The following is a 24908-nucleotide window of genomic DNA, read 5'->3' as shown; positions in this document are numbered from 1 at the left end:
GGCCAGGACGCGGGACCGTGCACAGCAGCTCCCATCCGGCCACCTCAGGTCTGGGCTGCAGCGGTGGCCGTCCCATCCTCTCTGGTGGCCAGGACCGTGCACAGCAGGTCTGGGCTGCAGTGGTGGCCATGACCCTGGATACGAGCCGTGCATGATGTGATGTGAAAATGAATGAAGCAGCAAATGAGACAATATGGAGAATGACAATACATTAGTAAGTGCCTTGTATTCCGGGGTGTAACTACCCTAGCGCCAGACCAATGCGACTGCTATGGGGCGCAGCCTTAGTTGGGATCACTCCGAGGTGAACACTTGGTCAGGACTCTTCCCTCTATGAAGCAGTGGAACAATGGGACAAGGGTCACTGAAAGGGTTAAGCCCTCAGTCCCGTCTGGGGGGCCTGGTCTGATCCTTGCTATGGGGCCCTTTCTTCTCTGCTTGCATTAACTCTGTCTACATGATAGAGGCCATTTGCTGGAGTCAGACTGCCCCTTTAAGTTTATGGATCTCCTCTCTGGGGCTGAGGGCGTTAAGATAATCGGATGTACTGCTGCAAACCGCCATGTTAGGAGCAGCAGAGGCTTTATGTTTGCTATACTGAGTAACTGGGGTCCGGTCTCATGCTCCACTGATCTTATATTTGAGGAACCCTGGGGATCCGCTGAGATAAATACGTGTGGCGGACCCGTCAGCCATGTGTCAGGGGGTTTTACAAGGGGAGGAATAGTAATAAGTGCACCGGGCTCAGGCGCTGGTGGGGGGACCGTTCCTGCACGCGGCGGCGGCGGCTTCCTGTCACCTGCCGGGTAGACACAGACGACTGATAACAGCGAGCAGTGCCCTGCACTAACATGAAATGTCAGAAGCCGGGTATGAACCCACAGCTGTTATGTCATGCTAGTCAATATGGAGGACACGGGCACATTGCTCTTCCATTCCTTCTCCCTCCATAGTGCCCCGAGCACCCTGGACTCCACCTCGGACCCTACAGAGCCCATTAGCTCAGTCTTCACCGGTGTACGCGATTCCGCTACCATATACAATCACATCACGATGGCCGTGCTCACCTGTGCAGTGAGGTGGATGGGCTGGGACAAAGCAAGTTGGTGGGGTTGCTGTTGGCTGTTGGGGGTAGGATGGGTGTCGGACCCTGACTGGGAGGCGGCGGCGGCGGCAGCATTGGATTGCTGGACAGCGGCTGCGAGAAGCTGAGCTTGCTGGAGAAGCAGCTGTTGCTGTGCGGGGAGGAGTGCAGTGAGCTGCAGCGGGAGGAGAGAAGGGGCACCAGAAACAAAAGAGAAGGGGGTGAGATAAAGCAAAAAAGTGAGACCAGGTCATCTGAATGGAGCAAAGCAGCAAACACGTAGTCATACAACACACATGCAGGAGACGTGAAGAAGCCGGGTCACCATACTGCATTCAGGGGCAGACTCTGAGCATTAGGCCATAAGAGCCTGCAGGTTCCCCAATAGCTGCCCATCCATGTCCATTCTGGGAGCAGGACAACCAGAATAGGAGTCAGAACACAGCCCACGTAGAGCACAACCGCCTGCTCTTGACTATAATGGGTTTTGTTCAGGGGTACGGGCCGGCATCATGTCCAACTGAAGGTCCTGAATGAGTCCCACATTCAAGACCTTCTTCTCCACTACTGTAAATGGAATCTCCGATGGAGGTCCTGAACGCAGCCGGTGACACCCATCATCACGCAGGGCATAATAAAGGCTTATTCCACATCTGCAACCAACACGAAGCATGAAGCAAAATATCCTATCGCTTTGTCTCTGAAGTTCCTATGCCGACCTGTGTGTCTCCATGGTAACAGACAACAAACAATCCCTTTGTAGTCTGACCCTGCCGTCACAGGGGTAACTCATTAATCTATTTGTTTTCAGTCATATAAAAGTTATAACATTTTTCCACAAGTCACATTTTGCGGGGAAAAAAACATCAACCTTTTCCCCATCATTTTTTTTAAAGTGAAATGAAAAGTGGGTGGGGCATAGTGGGAGAGGCGTGGCCTCAATCAGCCCAAAAGACTAAAATTTCCACCAAACACTGGGGTCATTTGTAATGCAAACTGTCACGTCTCATAGCCAGAAGAGGTGCCATATTTATTGGCAGGGCTGCGCCTCTTCATAAATTTGATGCCTCTTACTCCTGAGACTCAAACACCAGTCTTAATAAATTCCTTCCATGCTCTCCTCATTTTCTCCCACCTTTAAGTAGTGTTGATCAAGCATGCTCGGCTGAACACCAGTTTGGCAACTCGATGCTCGGCACATGGCGGTATTCAGCCGAATCAGTCTTGGCCCCGCACACTTGTTGGATGCTACGCAGGTAAGTACTGCCCTCACTGTAATGCCGTAGCCATGTTGGTTACTGGCATTACAGTGATTGGCTGGCCGGAACGCGTCATCGGGTGCGATATAGCAGCCGATGACACGTGTTCAGCTCAGTGTTAGTCAGGGAGAGCTGGGCTGTAGAAGGGAAAGATAGTGTAGGGAGTGAAATTATTTTTTTTAAGTTGAAAAACTTGTCAAGAGACCCAAAAGTCATTTTAAGGACTATTGTTGTGGGTGGCAGCAGCAATATATATTTTTAGCGCTAAATTGCTAAAACTTTACAGACCCAAAAGTCCTAAATAGCGTGCAATAGTTACCTCCTGTGTAACATGTGTGCATCCCAAAAATATCTGTCACATCCAGTGTACTTTTTCCGTAGACGGTGTCCGCTGCTGACAGTGACATTATCTGCGGTATTTCTCCTGTGTAACGTTTCCACATCCCAAATACCTGTGACATTCCCTGTAATTTCATATTAGCCACTGGTGACATCAGTGACATTACCTGCGGGATATCTCCTGTGTGACGTTTCCACATCCCAAATACCTGTGACATTCCCTGTAATTTCATATTAGCCACTGGTGACATCAGTGACAGTATCTGCGGTATATCTCCTGTGTGACGTTTCCACATCCCAAATACCTGTGACATTCCCTGTAATTTCATATTAGCCACTGGTGACATCAGCGACATTATCTGCGGTATATCTCCTGTGTGACGTTTCCACATCCCAAATACCTGTGACATTCCCTGTAATTTTTTATTAGCCGCTGCTGACATCAGCGACATTATCTGCGGTATATTTCCTGTGTGACGTTTCCACATCCCAAATACCTTTTTTCATTTTTTTGAGCATACACTTTCATTTTTTTGAGCATACACTTACAAATCCTACGCTACTGTACGTGTGACATTCTTTCAAGCATATATAACATTTAATATGAAGAAGGCGAGCAGTAAGGGACAGGGAAGTGGCTGTGATGCTGATGGTGCACGCAGAGGCCGTGGCCCTAGGCGCGTTGAAACTGAGCCTGCTGCCAGAGCACAAGAAAAACAATAATCTACGATACCGAGCTTCATGTCCCAGTTTGCAGGGCGGCACAATACAACGTTCTTGAAGTCAGACAAGTGCGACCAGGTGGTTGGTTGGATTGCAGCAGATAATGCTTCCAGTCGGTTAAGCACCACAGTCCTCACCCTGATCCTCCTTCCTCCCACCATGGAGAGTCCTAGCAAACAAGTGATCCCACAGTCGGATATTTCAAAGAGCTTTTTCAGCGCCATTCCTTCATTTGGGCCCTGTCGACAAGCACGCTTGAAGAGGGACATGAGATCTTGTGCCCCGATTCCCAAACTCTTGAGCATCCACAGTCACAAGAAGGTGATGGTGGGGAACGGCAATTAGTGTTTCTCGAGGTGGATGATGATGATGATGATGAGACACAGTTGCCAATAAGTCAATGGCAATTAATGTCTCAAGAGGTTGATGATGAGGATGAGATACAGTTGTCAATAACTGAGGTTGTTGTTAGGTCAACAAGTCAGGAGTGGAAGAGGAGGTGGTGGATGATGAAATCACCCAACCTGGTAAGGTGGCAAGCCGAGCGAGGACAGCAGTACAGAGGGGGAGGGATCCGCAGCACCACAACAGGCTGGAAAAGGCAGTGGGGTGGCAAAAGGGAGAAGGCGGGCCACACCAAAAAGGCCCGCAACTGTTCCCCGGAGCACACCCTTGCGGAAATCTCCCTTGCCAAGGGGTAGGTGTTCCGCAGTCTGGGGCTTTTTTGAGGAAAGTGCGAACGACAAAAGAATTGTAATTTGCAACCTGTGCCATACAAAAATGAGCAGGGGCGTAAACACTAGCAACCTCACCACCACCAGCATGATCCGCCACATGGCATCAAAGCACCGTAATAGGTGGGCCGAACGCCTGGGTCCACAATCTGTGTCTGCGGGTCACACCACCGCCTCCTCTTCCCCTGTGTTACGTGCTGGCCAATCCGCTGTCAAAAGCGCAGGCCCTGATGCCTCCCGCCCTGCACCTGGACCTTCGCAAGAACCATCAGCGACCACATCCACTTCCGTGTCCCAGCGCAGCGTACAATTGTCCTTACTCCAGGCATTTGAACGCAAGCGCAAATACCCACCCACAGGCCATAGCACTAAATGCACAACTTTCAAAATTACTGGCCCTGAAAATGTTGCCATTTAGGCTTGTGGACACTGAGGCCTTCCGGAGCCTGATGTCGGCGGCCGTCCCTCGTTACGCAGTCCCCAGCCACCACTATTTTTCACAGTGTGTGGTGCCAGCCTTACACCAGCATGTGTCCCGTAACATCACCCGTGCCCTGACCAACGCAGTTACTGGGAAGGTCCACTTAACCACTGACACATGGACAAGTGCTTTCGGCCAGGGACGCTACATTTCCCTGATGGCACACTGGGTGAACGTTGGGGAGGCCGGGAGATAGTCGTACCCTGGGATGGCACAGGTGCTACCATCAGGGTTTCCGCCACCACCTACGTTAGTGGCTCCAACCCCACTTCTCCTCCTCCACTTCCACCTCAGAATTATCCGCGTGCAGCACCAGTCAGACATCAGTCGGTAGATGGAAGCAGTGTAGCACTGCAGTCGGGAAGCATCAACAGGCCGTGCCGAAGCTGATCTGCTTAGGGGACAAACAGCACACCGCCGCAGAGCTGTGGCAGGGGATAAGAGACCAGACTGAGCTGTGGCTCTCGCCACTCAACCTAGAACCAGACATGGTTGTGTCTGATAATGGCCGTATTTTGGTGGTGGCTTTGGAGCTCGGCAAGCTCACACACATCCCATGCCTAGCCCATGTCTTCAACTTAGTGGTTTAGCAGTTTCTCAAAACCTACCCCAATGGCCTAAGCTACTGGTGAAGGTGCGCCGCGTGTGTGCCCATTTCCGCAAGTCATCGACAGCTTCCGCCGGTCCGTCAACGCTGCAGCAGCGCTTACAATTGCCAGCTCAACGACTGTTGTGCGACGTGAGCACGGGCTGGAACTCCACGTTCCACATGTTGGCCAGGCTTTGTGAGCAGCAGAGGGCAGTAGTGGAATACCAGCTGCAACATGGTCATCGCCTTTCCAGTCAGCTTCCGCTATTCACAAGCGACGAGTGGGCATGGATGTCTGACCTCTGTGAGGTTTTAAAAACTCTGAGGAATCAAAGATGGCGAGCGGCAATAACGCTATTATTAGCGTCACCATCCCACTTCTGTGTCTACTCAAACGCTCGCTGCTCACTAGTGATGAGTGGCAGGTCCCATATTCGAATTCGTAATATTTCGTGAATATGTGGAAGAATATTCGTCACATATTTGTATTCAAGATTATTTAGCGATAGTGAAAAATCTGCAATGTAAACGTCGCGTAATGCGAAGTGGGACAAAAACAAATATATAACACTATAGAATATAGTGCTATATATTAGTTTTTAGAATATTCGTCCTTTTTTTACATCTGAAAACATGAATTCTCCCTGCTTAAGTTGCTTGTGGGACAATGACTCATTGGCCCACAAGCAAGAAGCAGGGAGGAATCATGGTTTCAAATGTTAAAAATATACAAATATTCGATATAGCGAATATATAGCACTATATTAGAAATATTCGCGAATTCTCGAAGTTGTGATATTTGCGATAAATATTCGTAATTTGAAGTTTCGCACTCAACACTACTGCTCACAATTAAAGGGAACCTGTCACCTCCAAAAACCATCCCAAGCCGCCAGCAGTACCTGAGAGTTTTTTGTTCAGCAGTTCTTTTATCCCGTGCCCGCGTTGTTTTTTTAGTCATGCTTCAAGTCAAGGTAACCACGCCCCCTTCCCTGCCCCTTTGCTGTGACTGACAGCGGCAGTTCGGCTGTGTGGCAGGCGCTGCACTATGAAGTGCCCTTTGTGCTGTGGCATTAGAAGAATTCTGATATCTCTGACTATTACTCTAACCAGACTGTCTGTTACTCTGTAATTCCTCTAGCGCCGTTCTATGGAAGCAGTAGGTTTAAAGAGCACAACAAATGCTTGAAATAACTTCTTTATTAACTTCAACTTTTCTTCATATATAACACGGCCGCCTCCGCAGCAGATAGTCCATGTACAAAACACGTGTTGAAAATATATCACAAAATGGCGGTATGCATAAGATGGTGGTTCAACTGTTCGATCTTGTCATTCAACATAAAATGGTGGATATATTTCTCTCTTCAGTATCTGTACTCTCACTTTAAGTTATTTAAGCACTTTATGATCTCTCTGAGAGGTATATCTGAGGTTAACTAATAGTTTTACTTGCTCAACTTGGTTTGCAGTTTGCAGTATGCAGTTTCTTATGATCTGGTATGAGCAGTTTGTATGCAATTTGGTGGAACTGTAAGTAAACACATATATAACTGGTTCGGTATACAGTTCTAATCACTATACTAACAATAGAAACATTATATAACTGTTCTAAATACCTATTTTGGCCTGTTGTTCCCATAAAACACAGCTCTCAGTGGAGTGAATGTCTCTTCAGCTCCTGTCTCTGGTGAATAATGATTCCAGCAGCTCCTGCTAGGGGAATTCCCAGACAGGCTGTGTGTGAGGCTGACTGTGATTGGTGAAAACTCTTGTTGTGTGAGAAGCTGGCTGTGATTGGTCTAGACTTCTGCCCAGCAACAACAGATTAACACTATGCTTTCTGTTGTTTCTGCTGTGTCACTGAGCTTACCTTACATTACAAAAATAATCTTAAAGGCATATTATCTTTTTCTGAACACAATATATAACAGTTATATGACATCCAAAACATGATGTCACAGTAAATAACTCTGCTTTTGTCTTTAACACATAAACATAGGAACTGTATTAAGGTTATTAGCAGGTTTAGCTGTATACACATATAAGCCACACCAGCAACCCAGGACAGGTCCCAGCTGGCCAGCTACAGGCTGGCTTTGCCGAACTCTCTGCATAAGCGCTGTCAGTCACAGCGAAGGGGCAGGGAAGGGGGCATAGCTACCTTGACTTGAAGCAAGGAGGCCGCTGCCCCCTTGACTTCAAGCATGACTAGAAAATAGCGCGGTCAGGGAATAAAATAACGTTTTCAGAGCTTTTAACACATCTGACTGCTAAACGAAAAACTCTCAGGTACTGCTGGCGGCTTGGGATGGTTTTTGGAAGTGACAGGTTCCCTTTAAGGCCGACGCTTTGTATGTGGAAGAGGTGGAAATGGGGGAAGACATTACACAGGGTGAAAGCCAGACCACCCTCAGTTCGTCTTCTTAGCGCAAAATGGATGATGAAGAGGAGGAGGAGGAGCAGGAGGTTGCCTCCGCTACAGAGGGTAGTACCCATGGAAGTTTAATTCCATCTGTTCAGCGTGGGTGGGCAGAAGAGAAGGAAGAGGATGAGGAGATTGAGAGTCATCCTACTGATGACGACAGCGAAGTCTTGCCTGTTGGGACTCTGGCACACATGACTGACTTCATGTTAGGCTGCCTTTCCCGTGACCCTCGTGTTATGCACATTTTGGCCAACACCAATTACTGGTTGTTCACCCTTCTCGACCCACGCTACAAAGAAAACTTCTCATCTCTCATTCCTGTGGTGGAGAGGACGAGCAAAATGGTGCAATACCAGAAGGTCCCTGTGGAAAAATTGCTCCAAAAATTTCCAGCTGACAACGTTGGCGCAGAGTCCGTAGTTCCTTGGGTAACAGAGGAGGGGAGGCGAACACACAGTAGTACCAACAGAGGCAGGGCAACACTCTCCATGGCCTGGGACAGTTTCATGACACCCCGCCAGCACCCTCACCCTGATGCGCGGCCTAGTGTCACAAGGAGGAAGATGGTGAAGGAGTACGTAGCAGACCGTGTCAGCGTCCTCAATGATCCCTCTGTGCCTTACAACTACTGGGTGTCCAAGCTGGACACGTGGCACAAGCTGGACACGTGGCACGAACTGGCGCTCTACGCCTTGGAGGTGCTGGCCTGCCCTGCCGCCAGCATTTTGTCTGAGCGGGTATTTAGTGCTGCTGGGGGCATCCGCCTATCAACTGAAAATGCTAACAGGTTGACTCTTACCAAAATGACCAAGGCCTGGATTGCCCCTGACTTCTCTACTCCACCAGAGGAAAGCGGCTGAACATAAAGGCACTTTACATGTGCTGTTTATAATGTACTGAATACACTGTATTCCCATCCACCCCTTCCACCACAAAAAAGGGTATATGGTTCAATCTTCTTTTTCTCGTCCTCCTTCTCCTCTTCCATCATATCAACATGCTTATTAGTCTGCCCTCGCTCCTAATGTTGTAGAGGGTCAGCTCACCTGTAGACCCTTGCATGTAATGTTGTAGAGGGTCAGCTCACCAGCAGGCCCTCACCTAAAATCTTTTAGAGGGTCAGCTTACCTGCAGGCCCTCGGATATAATGTTTTTGAGGGTCAGCTCACCAGCAGGCCCTCAACCATAAAGTTTTAGAGGGTCAGCTCACCAGCAGGCCCTCGCCCATAATTTTTTCAATGGTTAGCTAAGCAGCAGGCCCTCAACCATAAAGTTTTACAGGGTCAGCTCACCAGCAGGCCCTCGCCCATAATTTTTTCAATGGTTAGCTAAGCAGCAGGCACTCTCCCATAATTTTTTCGATGCTCAGATCAGCAGCAGGCACTCGTCCCTAATGTTTTAGAGAGGAGGAAGCATAGGCAAAACGCGCGTTGGGGTTGGTTGTTCCGCTGCACTACCGGTCTGTATGACACTCCAGCAGTATGTAATATTAATATATGATTACGGTATTTGGTTGCGGTTATGACATCAGACATTAGATTATTGTATGTTAAAGATGTGGTCTGTTTGTGGACTCTGATCCACTTGGGCACCTATACTATTACTGTGCAATAGCTAGGTCAGGACATAGTGTCGCTTACTGGATAGTGTACTTTGTACCAGTAATTTGTGACTTCATATGTCCCTTTTCTTGAGTCATTTCTGACCCGGTGGGTTCAGGGGGAACATCCAGTGTAATAACACCTCTAACATTGCTGCTATCTTTTATATTTATTTGATGTGTATTGTGAAATTTTTGTAATAAAATATATCATTATATTATATGTGTGTCTTGTTTTTGGTATTTATTAATTTAGTGTCACACATATTCATTTATCATTGGTGGTTCATTTGTATTGGTTCTGCTAACAATTTTTCCTCTAAAATCGATTTGATCTTCGGTTTTGTGTGTATTATTGTCAGTCTGTAAAAGTGGCGCACTACTCGGACAACATAGTTCCCAGCAGCAACCTGGGAGTCCAAGATGCATCCAGAATCCTCCCCATGCTGTTCCCGAACCATTTCGGTTGTGTTTCCATCAATCTCTGACCTTTTCCTATGAACCAGACGCCCTCCCCTCTTCAGAGCAGGCGGTGCCTAGTTTAATGCTCGGGTTCTCCCATTGACTTCCATTGAGCATCCCGAGGTGTTCGACCTGAGCACCCGAACACCCGAGCACTTTGGTGCTCGATCAACACTACCTTTAAGCTAACATACTTTTCACAGACTCGGAAGAAGCAGAAGACAGGTGGAAGAGCATATTACTGCAGGGTCAGACTACACAGGGTTTGTTTGTAGTCTGTTACCATGGAGACACAGGTATGCATAGGAGCTGTGTTAGCAAAACAATAGGACATTTTTAATGACAGATTATCGCTTCAAGGTTAATTTGAGCTGCATTGGGAAACATTATGGTTGTGAAGGCAGACATGGAACTCATGGGGGTCCACAGCTCTCAGCACCAAAGGACCACAATTTCCCCCAATAAATACAGGAATGACGCAACACAAACAATACTCTGACGGGAGGTGGAACTTACCCCAGCCAGCTGGCTGCCAGCAAGGAGGAGCTGTGTTTGGGGAAGGGAGGTAGGTGGTTGCTGAGGGGCAGAAGAGGCCTGTGGGGTTGGAGGAGCAGAAGGCATTGGGGGAACTGGTGTGCCAGGAAGGGATGGGGACCGCTCCCCACATTCTTCATCTGTAATCTACATAGAAAAGGCAGAATGACATGTGCACAGTAAGTAAAGGTAAGTTATATATTCACACGGATGTAGACTTATAATATGACTGTCAAAGGCCGTAAGAAGGGAACCATTAGTAAAGCACTGACTGATTGTAAGTGTAGATTGTACTTCTTCTTTAAATCAGTTCAGATTCAGCACTTTATGGAGGTTCGGGGAAATACTTGATGAACAGAATATACAGAACTGTGGTCTGTAGGGAAATACGGTAACGGGGGAAATGGGGAAGTTAGAAAATGAAGAGAGAAGTCAGGAAGCGGGTGCAAGGCTGCAACGGGTGGGGGGATTCCCCTGCCGTGTCCCTGACGTACGTGCAATGTCAGTCAAGCACACACAGGCCTCCCAGACCGCATCATACTGAATCTATGCTTACACCTGTGCTGAAATTACAACTCCAGGTGTGGTCTGCCAGGGCAAAATGGGAGTGGTAGTCATGGAAGAGCTGGAGAGCCAAAGCGCTGGAGAGACTAATCTATAGAGATGTGAGTGACTGTGGCACATGCTTATCTGGAGCCACCCCCCAAAGGAGACCATACTATTCAGAAAGCTGTCAGCCAAAAGGCCATCAGACGGACAGCCCTTCCTTCACATCCCCCATACACATGACCCTCCCGACTACTCTGGCCTTGGCTTTTCACTCTTGAGAACAGAAGAACCGGGCAAGCTTACTGCTTCCTTCACCCAACTTCTGCCCTCAGGGGAGACTCGGAACACCCTCGTAGAAATTAGATGCTTGGTCGGTCCTGCCAAAATTCATCTAACATTGGTCGAATGTGTCTGGTCACCTTACAGAGCCGTCGGTAACAGGCTACATACCTTTGGAGACATTGAGAAGGGAGATCCCTTACTTTGCTGCACCTGGAAGAACAAAAACAGGGACTGAGCATCGAAAGTCTCATGAGACGTGTAACGAAGGTGGAGCGGAGAACGAGCCTTACCTCATGTAGAGAATCTGCGCCGTTCCTTTCACCATCTGAAAAACAATGAATAATCAGGTTATCAGCAGCAGTAATATCTACGATCCCCAGAGCTGCCAAATCCCCCCTATAGGAGGCAAGCCACAACAACATAATCTGATAGATGCCACGTTTATGGGCATTCTCCCCGATTCCGCTGAACATGACCTATTCATCCAGCGTTAATATAGACAGGCTGAGATCTCACCAAAGATGGCCAAGACATCTACCTGGAGCAATGAACACCATCCTCAACTCTTGTAGAAGAAAATGGGAGGATACCTGTGACAGACTGAAACGTCACTGGGGCTGCTGGAAAGGCCTGAGGGCTAGCCTCTTTCCTATGGACCCAGAACTATGGAGACCACCCCCCAACCCGGCTCATTATTCTAGAAAGGGAAAACTTGTGCTTTCTGCCTGTGAGTGATTACGTTATCCCATTGTGTTGGTTAATTGTATTACAGGTGGGTGTTGTCTGCCTGTGAGTGATTATGTTATCCCATTGTGTTGGTTAATTGCATCACATGTGTGTGTTTTCTGCCTGTAACTGCATGTGATTGCTTTATGTAAAAACTGTCTCAGTCTTCCACAAGGTCCCCATGGGGAGTGTCCCTTGCTGGAAGACCTGCATAAAAGGCTGGCATGTAGCCTCATTAAAGTGTCCTGTTCTACCCGTCTAGGCTCATGTTTGGGGAATTGGAGAACTTTTTGAAATGCTATAATCATTATACTCTCCAGAGTATAATCCCTAGCTCTTGTAAGAGCTTGTTCCTGCATCGCTCTCTGAAAGAAGAGAGGTTCCCCCACTGGAACCTGGAAGCCTTGTTGTAGGTCCAGGGTGCGTAGAAGACGACGAGATCCCAACCAAGCTACAGCGGTTCGTGGGGTCGGCAGTGCTTACGGCATCGAGTGGAGTGCTTGGAGCCCTCGGGAAGCACTAGGAGCATCCATCAAAGGAGGTACCCAGTCGGGGTGCTAGGAGATCCGTTACAGAGGTGGCAACAGTGGGATGGCATTCTAGTGTGAGGAGAAGCAGCTCGGAGACACCGTTTGTGGATTTATAACTAGGGCAACGCTAGTACTCGTACAGCGCCCCTGGCGACAGCAGCAAGGCATCAGCTAGTTCTTGGACAGCGTTCCATGAGGAAGAGGAGGGTCCGGTGTCATGCAAATGCGTCGGGGCCGGTGCGGTCACTGTACTCCGGCCCCACCGCTCACTCACTTCCTTATTGCCTAAACCTTTTATAATAATAGCTTTCATTGAAGTTCCGATCCCCAGCCCCATCTGTACTACTTACTAAATGTCCTGTAGCAGGCAGAGCCGGGCGGGCAGCCGTAACTCACTGACGTCACGTGCCTGCGCCGCCTACTTTATGAATGAAGTAGGCGGCGCAGGCACGTGACGTCAGTGAGTTACGGCCGGCCGCCCGGCTCTGCCTCCTACAGGACATTTAGTAGGTAGTACAGATGGGGCTGGGGATCGGAACTTCAATGAAAGCTATTATTATAAAAGGTTTAGGCAATAAGGAAGTGAGTGAGAGGTGGGGCCGGAGTACAGTGACCGCACCGGCCCCGCCGCATTTGCATGCCACCGGACCCTCCTCCCCCCTCCAGCTGATACATCGCAGTCTGTGATGTAAAATGGCAGCATTCGCCCCATAAGACGCAGGGGCATTTCCCCCCCACACTTTTGGGGGGTAAAAGGTGCGTCTTATGGGGCGAAAAATACAGTACGTTATGCCATTGTGTTGGTTAATTGCATCACATGTGTGTGTTTTCTGCCTGTAACTGCATGTGATTGGTTTATGTAAAAACTGTCTCAGTCTTCCACAAGGTCCCCATGGGGAGTGTCCCTTGCTGGAAGACCTGCATAAAAAGATGGCATGTAGCCTCATATAGTGTCCTGTTCTACCCTTCATGAAGTCGGGGCTTATGTTTGGGGGATTGGAGAACTACACTCTGGGAAGTGCTATAATCATTATACTCTCCAGAGTATAATCCCTAGCTCTTGTAAGAGCTTGTTCCTGCATCGCTCTCTGGAACTTGGGAAACCTTGTCTTAGGACCAGGGTGGGTAGAAGACGACGAGATCCCAACCAAGCTGCGGCGGTTAGTTGGGATCGGCAGTGCTTATGGTGTAGAGTGGAGTGCTTGGAGTCCTCCGGAAGCACTAGGAGCATCCATCAATGGAGGTACCCAGTCATGGTGCTAGGAGATCCGTTACAATACCATTCATCACAACAGAACAAAACTTCTCCAACATGAGCACCCCCAGCCATTACCGGAAGTCCTGAACCCGTTTTACCCCCTTCATATCCAGACACATTTCTTTCTTTACTATATGAGAGTTCACACACAATGCTACCACCAAGCCGCTCATGCACTTACCCGGGACCTAGCAATCACATGATCGCAAGGACTGGGGCAGAAGGCATCATGGCTCCGTGAGGGCTGTGTAGGTAAGGACCATAATAAATCATCTTTGCCTTCTCTGCTCAGTTGTCACTGACAACCACCTCCCAGCATCTGCACAACCTCCATGCAGCTACAGACTCAGTATGGATGTTCACAATGAGCTCGCAGAGTCATATGCGGGTGTCCAGAGATTAGACGTCTGCAGCCCCCAATTATTCTATCCACCCACTGATCTGTACGGCGGGACGGCGATGAGGATAGATGAGATACGGCCAGTCAGCAATAGTGCCACAAAAAGCCCCAGAAGATAAACTTCCTAATTACACAATGTAAGCCCCGGCAGAAGAGCTTCCCATCACACATCTCATCACACTCTGCGGGAACTGCATGCAGCACTCGGACAAGATACAGGAAAGGATTCCCTCAATGTGTCATACCGGTGAGAGACTCCCACGGTCTATAAAAACCTGGACACCCCTTACTTCACCCGAGAGGGGCGCAGGTCACAGATCTGCACAGAAAAAGGTCAGAGAGGGACTGGAGCCGTCAGACAAGCAATCATATGGATTTATCACATAGTGCCTTCTGCAGGATGCTATGAACTGTATAAGACAGAGGCTGCAGAAATAAAAGGGTCAACATTTTACAAAAATGTTATTATCCCAAAATACATATAAATAAATTAAAACGCTGTAAAGGTGTCCGCAGCCTTAACAGGGAAACCCCATTACAAACTGCTGCTCCAATGAGTCCTCATCAGCTGCCGCTCAGTGGCCAGCACTGAATGCCCAGACCACGGCAGACTGGCGCACTGGCGACTACACGGCACCAATATTCCTTCCTGATCGCCAACTGTCTGAGCGGGCATCCTCCACAGTCTGACATGCAGGAATGATCTCCAAGATGGTGACACACACATGAGGCAGCACCCACTATCTGTCATCATATACACACGCCGCCATTACCTGAGACCGCCCCTTCTGCGTGCAATTTGCCGAGATGTCCCGGTTTAGACATTCTTATTTCTGTAGAGAGAAAGTGAGAAGGTTGATCAGAAGCGGACATACAGACATACTATATACAGACGAGCAGATACACATAGGAAACGGTCAGCTGACGTCCGCCATCCCCCTGCGCAGGAACATACGTGATTATAAGCGCTGGCCTTGCTCCCCATATGGGATGTAAACCCCTCACAGCAATGCCGCAGTATACATGTTTCTACCGCTGCGCCACTTACAGAACATGTGGTCTCCGCGTGCCACCCTTTTATGTCAGCCTGTGCTCCTCCTCTACAGACAGCCCCCGGCTGCGTCACCCTTTTCTATTACAGATAGCCCCCAATAATAAAGCGGACGGAAGGGCCGAAGGCAGTGAGAGGAGCGCGACTTTCCTGCGTTTTATTCCTAATTCTTCTTTACTTCCAGTTTTCAAAGTCTCCCTAAATTTCTGCACCGTGTACGATGCACAAAAAACTGCGCCAAAACATCAAAAGCTCGGAAAATGGGGAATAAAAGGTAGATCCTGTAATAAGAATCCCAGCGCGCCCGTTACCACAAGCGCGCTGCGGGAATCGGTGAATTCATGAATACAGACTGATGACATAGGGAACACAAACGGAGGCAATGTCCACAAGACTGGCGGCCATGATGCCAACCGCTCTGCGGTAGCCCTGAGGAAGCGGCACCGTTATATCTACTCGTCCCCAGGTTCACACCGCTCGAGCAGAGGCTGAGGTCGGCTCTCACTTCTGCTTCTGGTTTCCCTGCTAGCAGTCAATTTACTGAAAGATAACCTAAAAATACACACTGTGCTGAAGAAACAGCACAGCGTCCCATGCCGCGCACACACGTACCGTACACGCTTACATAACATACAGCCGCCACATCTTATTTACTATGGTGCAGAGTTAGGAGATCCTTGGATGACGAGCGCCGCTTCGTACAGTTCTCCATTTATCCTCAACTACAAGATTATTCCTGTGTCATCCGCCCATCGACATTACACTGACGGTCTGCAACCCAGGCTCTCAGCTCTGCAGATAAGGGACTGTTCCCTGCACACACTGCATCAAACTGCTGCGGACTGCACTGTACTTCAGAGCTGCATTCACAATTCTGCAAGCTTCACAGCATTTCTTTGCTGGATTCATGTCCCCACAAAAGATGCTTTAGTGATATGCATCTTGTGACATTATGTATGTACACTGACTCCACCAGCAGAATAGTGAGTGCAGCTCTGGAGTATAATGCAGGATGTAACTGAGGATCAGTACAGGATAAGTAATGTATGTACACAGTGACTGCTGCAGAATAGTGAGTGCAGCTCTGGAGTATAATACAGGATGTAACTCAGGATCAGTACAGGATAAGTAATGTATGTACACAGTGACTGCACCAGCAGAATAGTGAGTGCAGCTCTGGAGTATAATACAGGATGTAACTCAGGATCAGTACAGGATAAGTAATGTATGTACACAGTGACTGCACCAGCAGAATAGTGAGTGCAGCTCTGGAGTATAATACAGGATGTAACTCAGTACAGGATAAGTAATGTATGTGCACAGTGACTGCACCAGCAGAATAGTGAGTGCAGCTCTGGAGTATAATACAGGATGTAATTCAGGATCAGTAATGTATGTACACAGTGACTGCACCAGCAGAATAGTGAGTACAGCTCTGGAGTATAATACAGGATGTAACTCAGGATCAGTACAGGATAAGTAATGTATGTACACAGTGACTGCACCAGCAGAATAGTGAGTGCAGCTCTGGAGTATAATACAGGATGTAACTCAGGATCAGTACAGGATAAGTAATGTATGTAAACAGTGACTGCACCAGCAGAATAGTGAGTGCAGCTCTGGAGTATAATACAGGATGTAACTCAGGATCAGTACAGGATAAGTAATGTATATACACAGTGACTGCACCAGCAGAATAGTGAGTGCAGCTCTGGAGTATAATACAGGATGTAACTCAGGATCAGTACAGGATAAGTAATGTATGTACACAGTCACTGCACCAGCAGAATAATGAGTGCAGCTCGGAAGTATGATACAGGATGTAACTCAGGATCAGTACAGGATAAGTAATGTATGTACACAGTGACTGCACCAGCAGAATAGTGAGCGCAGCTGTGGAGTATAATACAGGATGTAACTCAGGATCAGTACAGGATAAGTAATGTATGTACACAGTGACTGCACCAGCAGAATAGTGAGTGCAGCTCTGGAGTATAATACAGGATGTGACTCAGGATCAGTACAGGATAAATAATGTATGTACACAGTGACTGCACCGGCAGAATAGTGAGTGCAGCTCTGGAGTATAATACAGGATGTAACTCAGGATCAGTACAGGATAAGTAATGTATGTACACAGTGACTGCACCAGCAGAACAGTGAGTGCAGCTCTGGAGTATAATACAGGATGTAACTCAGGATCAGTACAGGATAAGTAATGTATGTACACAGTGACTGCACCAGCAGAATAGTGAGTGCAGCTCTGGAGTATAATACAGGATGTGACTCAGGATCAGTACAGGATAAATAATGTATGTACACAGTGACTGCACCGGCAGAATAGTGAGTGCAGCTCTGGAGTATAATACAGGATGTAACTCAGGATCAGTACAGGATAAGTAATGTATGTACACAGTGACTGCACCAGCAGAATAGTGAGTGCAGCTCTGGGGTATAATACAGGATGTAACTCAGGATCAGTACAGGATAAGTAATGTATGTACACAGTGACTGCAGCAGCAGAACAGTGAGTGCAGCTCTGGAGTATAATACAGGATGTAACTCAGGATCAGTACAGGATAAGTAATGTATGTACACAGTGTCTGCACCAGCAGAATAGTGAGTGCAGCTCTGGAGTATAATACAGGATGGTAACTCAGGATCAGTACAGGATAAGTAATGTATGTACACAGTGACTGCACCAGCAGAATAGTGAGTGCAGCTCTGGAGTATAATACAGGATGTAACTCAGGATCAGTGCAGGATAAGTAATGTATGTACACAGTGACTGCACCAGCAGAATAGTGAGTGCAGCTCTGGAGTATAATACAGGATGTAACTCAGGATCAGTACAGGATAAGTAATGTATGTACACAGTGACTGCACCAGCAGAATAGTGAGTGCAGCTTTGGAGTATAATACAGGATGTAACTCAGGATCAGTACAGGATAAGTAATGTATGTACACAGTGACTGCACCAGCAGAATAGTGAGTGCAGCTCTGGAGTATAATACAGGATGTAACTCAGGATCAGTACAGGATAAGTAATGTATGTACACAGTGACTGCACCAGCAGAATAGTGAGTGCAGCTCTGGAGTATAATACAGGATGTAACTCAGGATCAGTACAGGATAAGTAATGTATGTACACAGTGACTGTACCAGCAGAATAGTGAGTGCAGCTCTGGGGTATAATACAGGATGTAACTCAGGATCAGTACAGGATAAGTAATGTATGTAAACAGTGACTGCACCAGCAGAATAGTGAGTGCAGCTCTGGAGTATAATACAGGATGTAACTCAGGATCAGTACAGGATAAGTAATGTATGTACACAGTGACTGCACCAGCAGAATAGTGAGCGCAGCTCTGGAGTATAATACAGGATGTAACTCAGGATCAGTACAGGATAAGTAATGTATGTACACAGTGACTGCACCAGCAGAATAGTGAGTGCAGCTCTGGAGTATAATACAGGATGTAACTCGGGGTCAGTACAGGATAAGTAATGTATGTACACAGTGACTCCACCAGCAGAATAGTGAGTGCAGCTCTGGAGTATAATACAGGATGTAACTCAGGATCAGTACAGGATAAGTAATGTATGTACACAGTGACTGCACCAGCAGAATAGTGAGTGCAGCTCTGGAGTATAATACAGGATGTAACTCAGGATCAGTACAGGATAAGTAATGTATGTACACAGTGACTGCACCAGCAGAATAGTGAGTGCAGCTCTGGAGTATAATACAGGATGTAACTCAGGATCAGTACAGGATAAGTAATGTATGTACACAGTGACTGCACCAGCAGAATAGTGAGTGCAGCTCTGGGGTATAATACAGGATGTAACTCAGGATCAGTACAGGATAAGTAATGTATGTACACAGTGACTGCACCAGCAGAATAGTGAGTGCAGCTCTGGAGTATAATACAGGATGTAACTCAGGATCAGTACAGGATAAGTAATGTAACGCATCTACAACTCCAGGAACATTTTTTATGATTACATTTTACTTCTTTTTAGCTAAAATCATTTCTTCAATTGGTCTTTATTAAAATGTTCAGCCATTTCTGAGGTTCAAGGGTTAAAAATCAGTGTGTTTACAAGTTGTCACAGTCTGTTTTATTTGAATGCCATCACCTGATGGTTCATGTGTAGCTCTTATCTCTGATCTCCTCCCCTCATAAACCCTCATTATAGCTCACTTTAAAATTCTATATGAGCCGTCAGCTGACAGGATAAAAAAATAAAAAAAAGTCACAGCCTGCAAACAGAATGATTTTTAACCCTTGTATCTCAGAAACAGCTGAATATTTTTAATAAAGACCAAATAAAAAAAATGAGTAAAATTCAGTCATAAAAAAATGTCCCAAAGATGTGCATAGCCTTTAACTCTTAACAATAATTAGATTTATACAGATGAAGGTGTGCATGTCTTTAGGCATTATTCAGGCTACGTTCACCTTAGCATTTAGAAATAAAGGGCGGGAACTGCCGGATCCCATTGTAGTGGCGGAACTTTCTGGCATAAATTATGGCTTTTGGCCGGACAAAAATATGCACGACTTTTGTCCAGTCGAAACCCTACATTTATGTTGGAAAAAGGCCAGACACCCGTCGGATCCGGCTATGCTGGATATGGTGAACTCCTGCAGGCTGGTCCTAAAATAGACCCAGAGCGCCCCTTTAACTATGTATAAAGCATTTTGAATAGAAACTGCATTCACGTGTGCACCGCACTCCCTTCAGTGTTGGTGGAGCTGGTCTCAGGACCACAGCTGCTTATACACAACGTCTGCAGGTGGTGGAGACTGTAGTGCCACAGTCTCACACATCAGCACAACATACACACAGTCCTGACACCTCCCATCGAGCTGGCGTTGCACAGTTGTCATGCTATCAGCATGCTGCCAGTATTGTCATGCCCACTCACTTACACTCTGCCCTGCTCGCTGCAGCACTCTCACCCTCATCATCCTCAGTAAGGATATCAGAAAGTAACCTGCAGAGTCATCCCAGCCCAGGCCAGAGAAGAGTCCTGGCTGCCGGAGAGGAGTCCTGGCTGCCGGAGAGGAGTCCTGGCTGCCGGAGAGGAGTCCTGGCTGCCGGAGAAGAGTCCTGGCTGCCGGAGAAGAGTCCTGGCTGCCGGAGAAGAGTCCTGGCTGCCGGAGAAGAGTCCTGGCTGCCGGAGAAGAGTCCTGGCTGCCGGAGAAGAGTCCTGGCTGCCGGAGAAGAGTCCTGGCTGCCGGAGAAGAGTCCTGGCTGCCGGACAAGAGTCCTGCCTGCCGGAGAAGAGTCCTGGCTGCCGGAGAAGAGTCCTGGCTGCCGGAGAAGAGTCCTGGCTGCCGGAGAAGAGTCCTGGCTGCCGGAGAAGAGTCCTGGCTGCCGGAGAAGAGACCTGGCTGCCGGAGAAGAGTCCTGGCTGCCGGAGAAGAGTCCTGGATGTTATAGAAGAGTCCTGGCTACCTGACAAGAGTCCTGGCTGCCGAAGAACAGTCCTGGCTGCCGAAGAACAGTCCTGGCTGCCGGAGAAGAGTCCTGGCTGCCGGAAACTAGTCCTGGCTGCCGGAAACTAGTCCTGGCTGCCGGAAACTAGTCCTGGCTGCCGGAAACTAGTCCTGGCTGCCGGAAACTAGTCCTGGCTGCCGTAGAAGAGTCCTTGCTATTCATGAGCTCATGGATCCCGGTGACTCTTCTTCAGGTTGTCAGGACACTGAGGTGCCATCACGTGAAGAGGGCAGGAGATGATAGGAGGCCAGTAACTTGCTGCACAGAGAGTGATGATGTATAGATGCTACAAGCCACCTAATCCTGACCCATCCAACACATGATGTTTTTTTTCTTTTGCCCACACTTTCCTCCAGTGTGCCCACATTAACCCCTTCAGTGCCGTATACCAGTGCCCACATTAACCCCTCCAGTGCCAAATACCTGTTCCCCCATTACCCCTCCAGTATTGTAAACCTGTGCCCCATTAACTCCTCCAGTACTGTATAGCTGTGCCCACGTAAACCCCTGCAATACCGTATACCTGTGCCCACATTAACCCCTCCAGTACTCATCTCACCTGTTGCCCACATTAACCCCTCCAGTACTCGTCTCACCTGTTGCCCAGTGATTAGAGATCACCATGATGAGAAGTGGGAGCTGAAGACGAGTGGAGGTCACAGGAGATAGAAGAAAGTAGTGAAGCAGAGACACATATAGGAACTAACCCTCCCACATTCGCTGTTAACCCTGAATCTGCCACACTCCCTGCATCAACCAATGAGTGGCTAGGTTCATCCTCAATGCTACTTCATCTCCCACGGCGAGATGTACATTCAGCAGACAAACCCCCGCTGTGTTTATAGGGAACTTGTGTATAGGATACTACGGAACTTAGTAAACAGCCGCTGTATGGAGGACCCCATAGTGTCCCCTCCGTACGGGCCGGGAGAGGGAACTTTAAGACTATGTCTGAAAGTACAAGTCCCAGCATCCTATGAAAGCTGCACTCTCTCACAGCAATGCTGGGACCTGTAGTATCAGAGCATTTTAAAGATTTCGTATGTTTCGAAAGACGTTTGCAATTTACGCCAGTCTTTTTTCTGGCGTGTGAAATGGCAGTTATAATAAACCTGCCCTAATATGTCATATGCCCCATACGGTAGGATAAGGAGCGCCGCTATCGCTGGCGCTGATTTACTTATATTAGATGTGGACGTCAGATCGGCATCCTGAACTCCAACACTTCCAAACTTGTGTTCTATAAGGAGATAAGCCAACATGGCCGACTCAATCTCCCCCCTGAGAACACAGGCACACTCGGCCGAGTATAACAAGCCTGATACTTTCCTCGTATCTCCTCTCCGCACTTCTTAAGACACGTGTAATAACTCGCGGATGCGGCCTCGTTATTTCCCGCTCAGACACTTGCAGTGTTACGACGACGTTCCCTGGAGCTCAGCACTAACCTGGTCACTAATAGACGCGCTGCGTAATTTACAGCTTGCCTAAACATAATATCTGTGATAGGCAAAGGATTAACCAGGAAGCTGCCTACATGCAGTAATGGCGTCGGTTCTAATAGTGCAGACGACCAGAGAACCCTTCGCCTTATATATACCGCCGCACCTTATATCACTGCATGCTTATTAAGCTACAGTTAGGGCGTTACATGGCTGCTTGGTGGATACATAGCAGAGCCGGTGTGTTCGTTGGAGCGTGGGACAGTCCCTTAAACCACATCCTGCAATAACAGAGCGACTTGGAGCAGACGCGATGACAGAGCGGCACCTGTAGCCAACTCCACAGAGCGGCCATACATGTACTATACACAGACAAGGACTGATGGGCCGGGGTGTGCAAAGGACAGCAATCACAGTGGAGCCCCCTTCTGGCGCAGACTCACACTAACACGCCCCACAGTCTGTCGACATTTGTCTGCCCCCCTCTGCAATGGCTGGTGGTGCAGATGTCAGCTCGGGGTCTCCGGGATGACATACATAGCGGTGATTGAATACTACAGATCAGTCCCTAAATTGTCCCTTATTGTGGGGACCTCCACAGGAAGTGCTGTGTCTTGACGTGTGACCCCTCAGACCGACCAATCCGTCCTGTGAATATACCGTATACATCGCTGAGGCTGGGATACACAGGTGAGACCCCTCAGACCGACCAAACCGTCCTGTGAATATACCGTATACATCGCTGAGGCTGGGATACACAGGTGAGACCCCTCAGACCGACCAAACCGTCCTGTGAATATACCGTATACATCGCTGAGGCTGGGATACACAGGTGAGACCCCTCAGACCGACCAATCCGTCCTGTGAATATACCGTATACATCGCTGAGGCTGGGATACACAGGTGTGACCCCTCAGACCGACCAATCCGTCCTGTGAATATACCGTATACATCCGCTGAGGCTGGGATACACAGGTGTGACCCCTCAGACCGACCAATCCGTCCTGTGAATGTACCGTATACATCGCTGAGGCTGGGATACACAGGTGAGACCCCTCAGACCGACCAATCTGTCCTGTGAATATACCGTATACATCCGCTGAGGCTGGGATACACCGGTGAGACCCCTCAGACCGACCAATCCGTCCTGTGAATATACCGTATACATCGCTGAGGCTGGGATACACAGGTGAGACCCCTCAGACCGACCAATCTGTCCTGTGAATATACCGTATACATCCGCTGAGGCTGGGATACACCGGTGAGACCCCTCAGACCGACTAATCCGTCCTGTGAATATACCGTATACATCGCTGAGGCTGGGATACACAGGTGTGACCCCTCAGACCGACCAATCCGTCCTGTGAATATACCGTATACATCGCTGAGGCTGGGATACACAGGTGAGACCCCTCAGACCGACCAAACCGTCCTGTGAATATACCGTATACATCGCTGAGGCTGGGATACACCGGTGAGACCCCTCAGACAGACCAATCCGTCCTGTGAATATACCGTATACATCGCTGAGGCTGGGATACACAGGTGAGACCCCTCAGACCGACCAATCCGTCCTGTGAATATACCGTATACATCGCTGAGGCTGGGATACACAGGTGAGACCCCTCAGACCGACCAATCCGTCCTGTGAATATACCGTATACATCGCTGAGGCTGGGATACACAGGTGTGACCCCTCAGACCAACCAATCCGTCCTGTGAATATACCGTATACATCGCTGAGGCTGGGATACACAGGTGAGACCCCTCAGACCGACCAATCTGTCCTGTGAATATACCGTATACATCGCTGAGACTGGGATACACAGGTGTGACCCCTCAGACCGACCAATCTGTCCTGTAAATATACCGTATACATCGCTGAGGCTGGGATACACAGGTGTGACCCCTCAGACCGACCAATCCGTCCTGTGAATATACCGTATACATCGCTGAGGCTGGGATACACAGGTGTGACCCCTCAGACCGACCAATCCGTCCTGTGAATATACCGTATACATCCGCTGAGGCTGGGATACACAGGTGTGACCCCTCAGACCGACCAATCCGTCCTGTGAATATACCGTATACATCGCTGAGGCTGGGATACACAGGTGTGACCCCCTCAGACAGACCAATCCGTCCTGTGAATATACCGTATACATCGCTGAGGCTGGGATACACAGGTGTGACCCCTCAGACCGACCAATCCGTCCTGTGAATATACCGTATACATCCGCTGAGGCTGGGATACACAGGTGTGACCCCTCAGACCGACCAATCCGTCCTGTGAATATACCGTATACATCGCTGAGGCTGGGATACACAGGTGTGACCCCTCAGACCGACCAATCCGTCCTGTGAATATACCGTATACATCGCTGAGGCTGGGATACACAGGTGTGACCCCTCAGACCGACCAATCCGTCCTGTGAATATACCGTATACATCGCTGAGGCTGGGATACACAGGTGTGACCCCTCAGACCGACCAATCCGTCCTGTGAATATACCGTATACATCGCTGAGGCTGGGATACACAGGTGTGACCCCTCAGACCGACCAATCCGTCCTGTGAATATACCGTATACATCGCTGAGGCTGGGATACACCGGTGAGACCCCTCAGACCGACCAATCCGTCCTGTGAATATACCGTATACATCGCTGAGGCTGGGATACACAGGTGAGACCCCTCAGACCGACCAATCCGTCCTGTGAATATACCGTATACATCGCTGAGGCTGGGATACACAGGTGTGACCCCTCAGACCGACCAATCCGTCCTGTGAATATACGTATACATCGCTGAGGCTGGGATACACAGGTGAGACCCCTCAGACAGACCAATCCGTCCTGTAAATATACCGTATACATCACTGAGGCTGGGATACACAGGTGTGACCCCTCAGACCGACCAATCCGTCC

The 24908-nt window shown here is 48.5% G+C and overlaps 1 protein-coding gene across 4 annotated transcripts in view; it reads right to left on the bottom strand.

The window, feature by feature from the left end:
- POU2F2 (POU class 2 homeobox 2) overlaps positions 1-21218 on the bottom strand; it is a 45987-nt gene extending 24769 nt beyond the window's left edge. For 3 of the 4 annotated variants that reach the window (XM_044274297.1, XM_044274293.1, XM_044274294.1), the window contains exons 1-6: positions 21137-21218; positions 14752-14811; positions 11355-11389; positions 11233-11274; positions 10216-10380; positions 1068-1259 (exon numbers count right to left, since the gene is read on the bottom strand). In XM_044274297.1, coding sequence (XP_044130232.1) covers positions 1068-1259; positions 10216-10380; positions 11233-11274; positions 11355-11389; positions 14752-14811; positions 21137-21164 — 522 coding nt within the window. In that variant the 5' untranslated portion in view covers positions 21165-21218. The remainder of the gene's footprint in view (positions 1-1067; positions 1260-10215; positions 10381-11232; positions 11275-11354; positions 11390-14751; positions 14812-21136) is intronic. The other variant, XM_044274296.1, reaches the window with a different exon arrangement.
- Between the last annotated feature and the right edge of the window lie 3690 nt (positions 21219-24908).

The sequence above is a fragment of the Bufo gargarizans genome, unplaced genomic scaffold, assembly GCF_014858855.1.
Source record: "Bufo gargarizans isolate SCDJY-AF-19 unplaced genomic scaffold, ASM1485885v1 original_scaffold_1637_pilon, whole genome shotgun sequence".
NCBI classification, from domain to species: domain Eukaryota; kingdom Metazoa; phylum Chordata; class Amphibia; order Anura; family Bufonidae; genus Bufo; species Bufo gargarizans.
The sequence above is the reverse complement of the archived record's forward strand: the minus strand, read 5'-3'. Positions and strand labels throughout refer to the sequence as shown.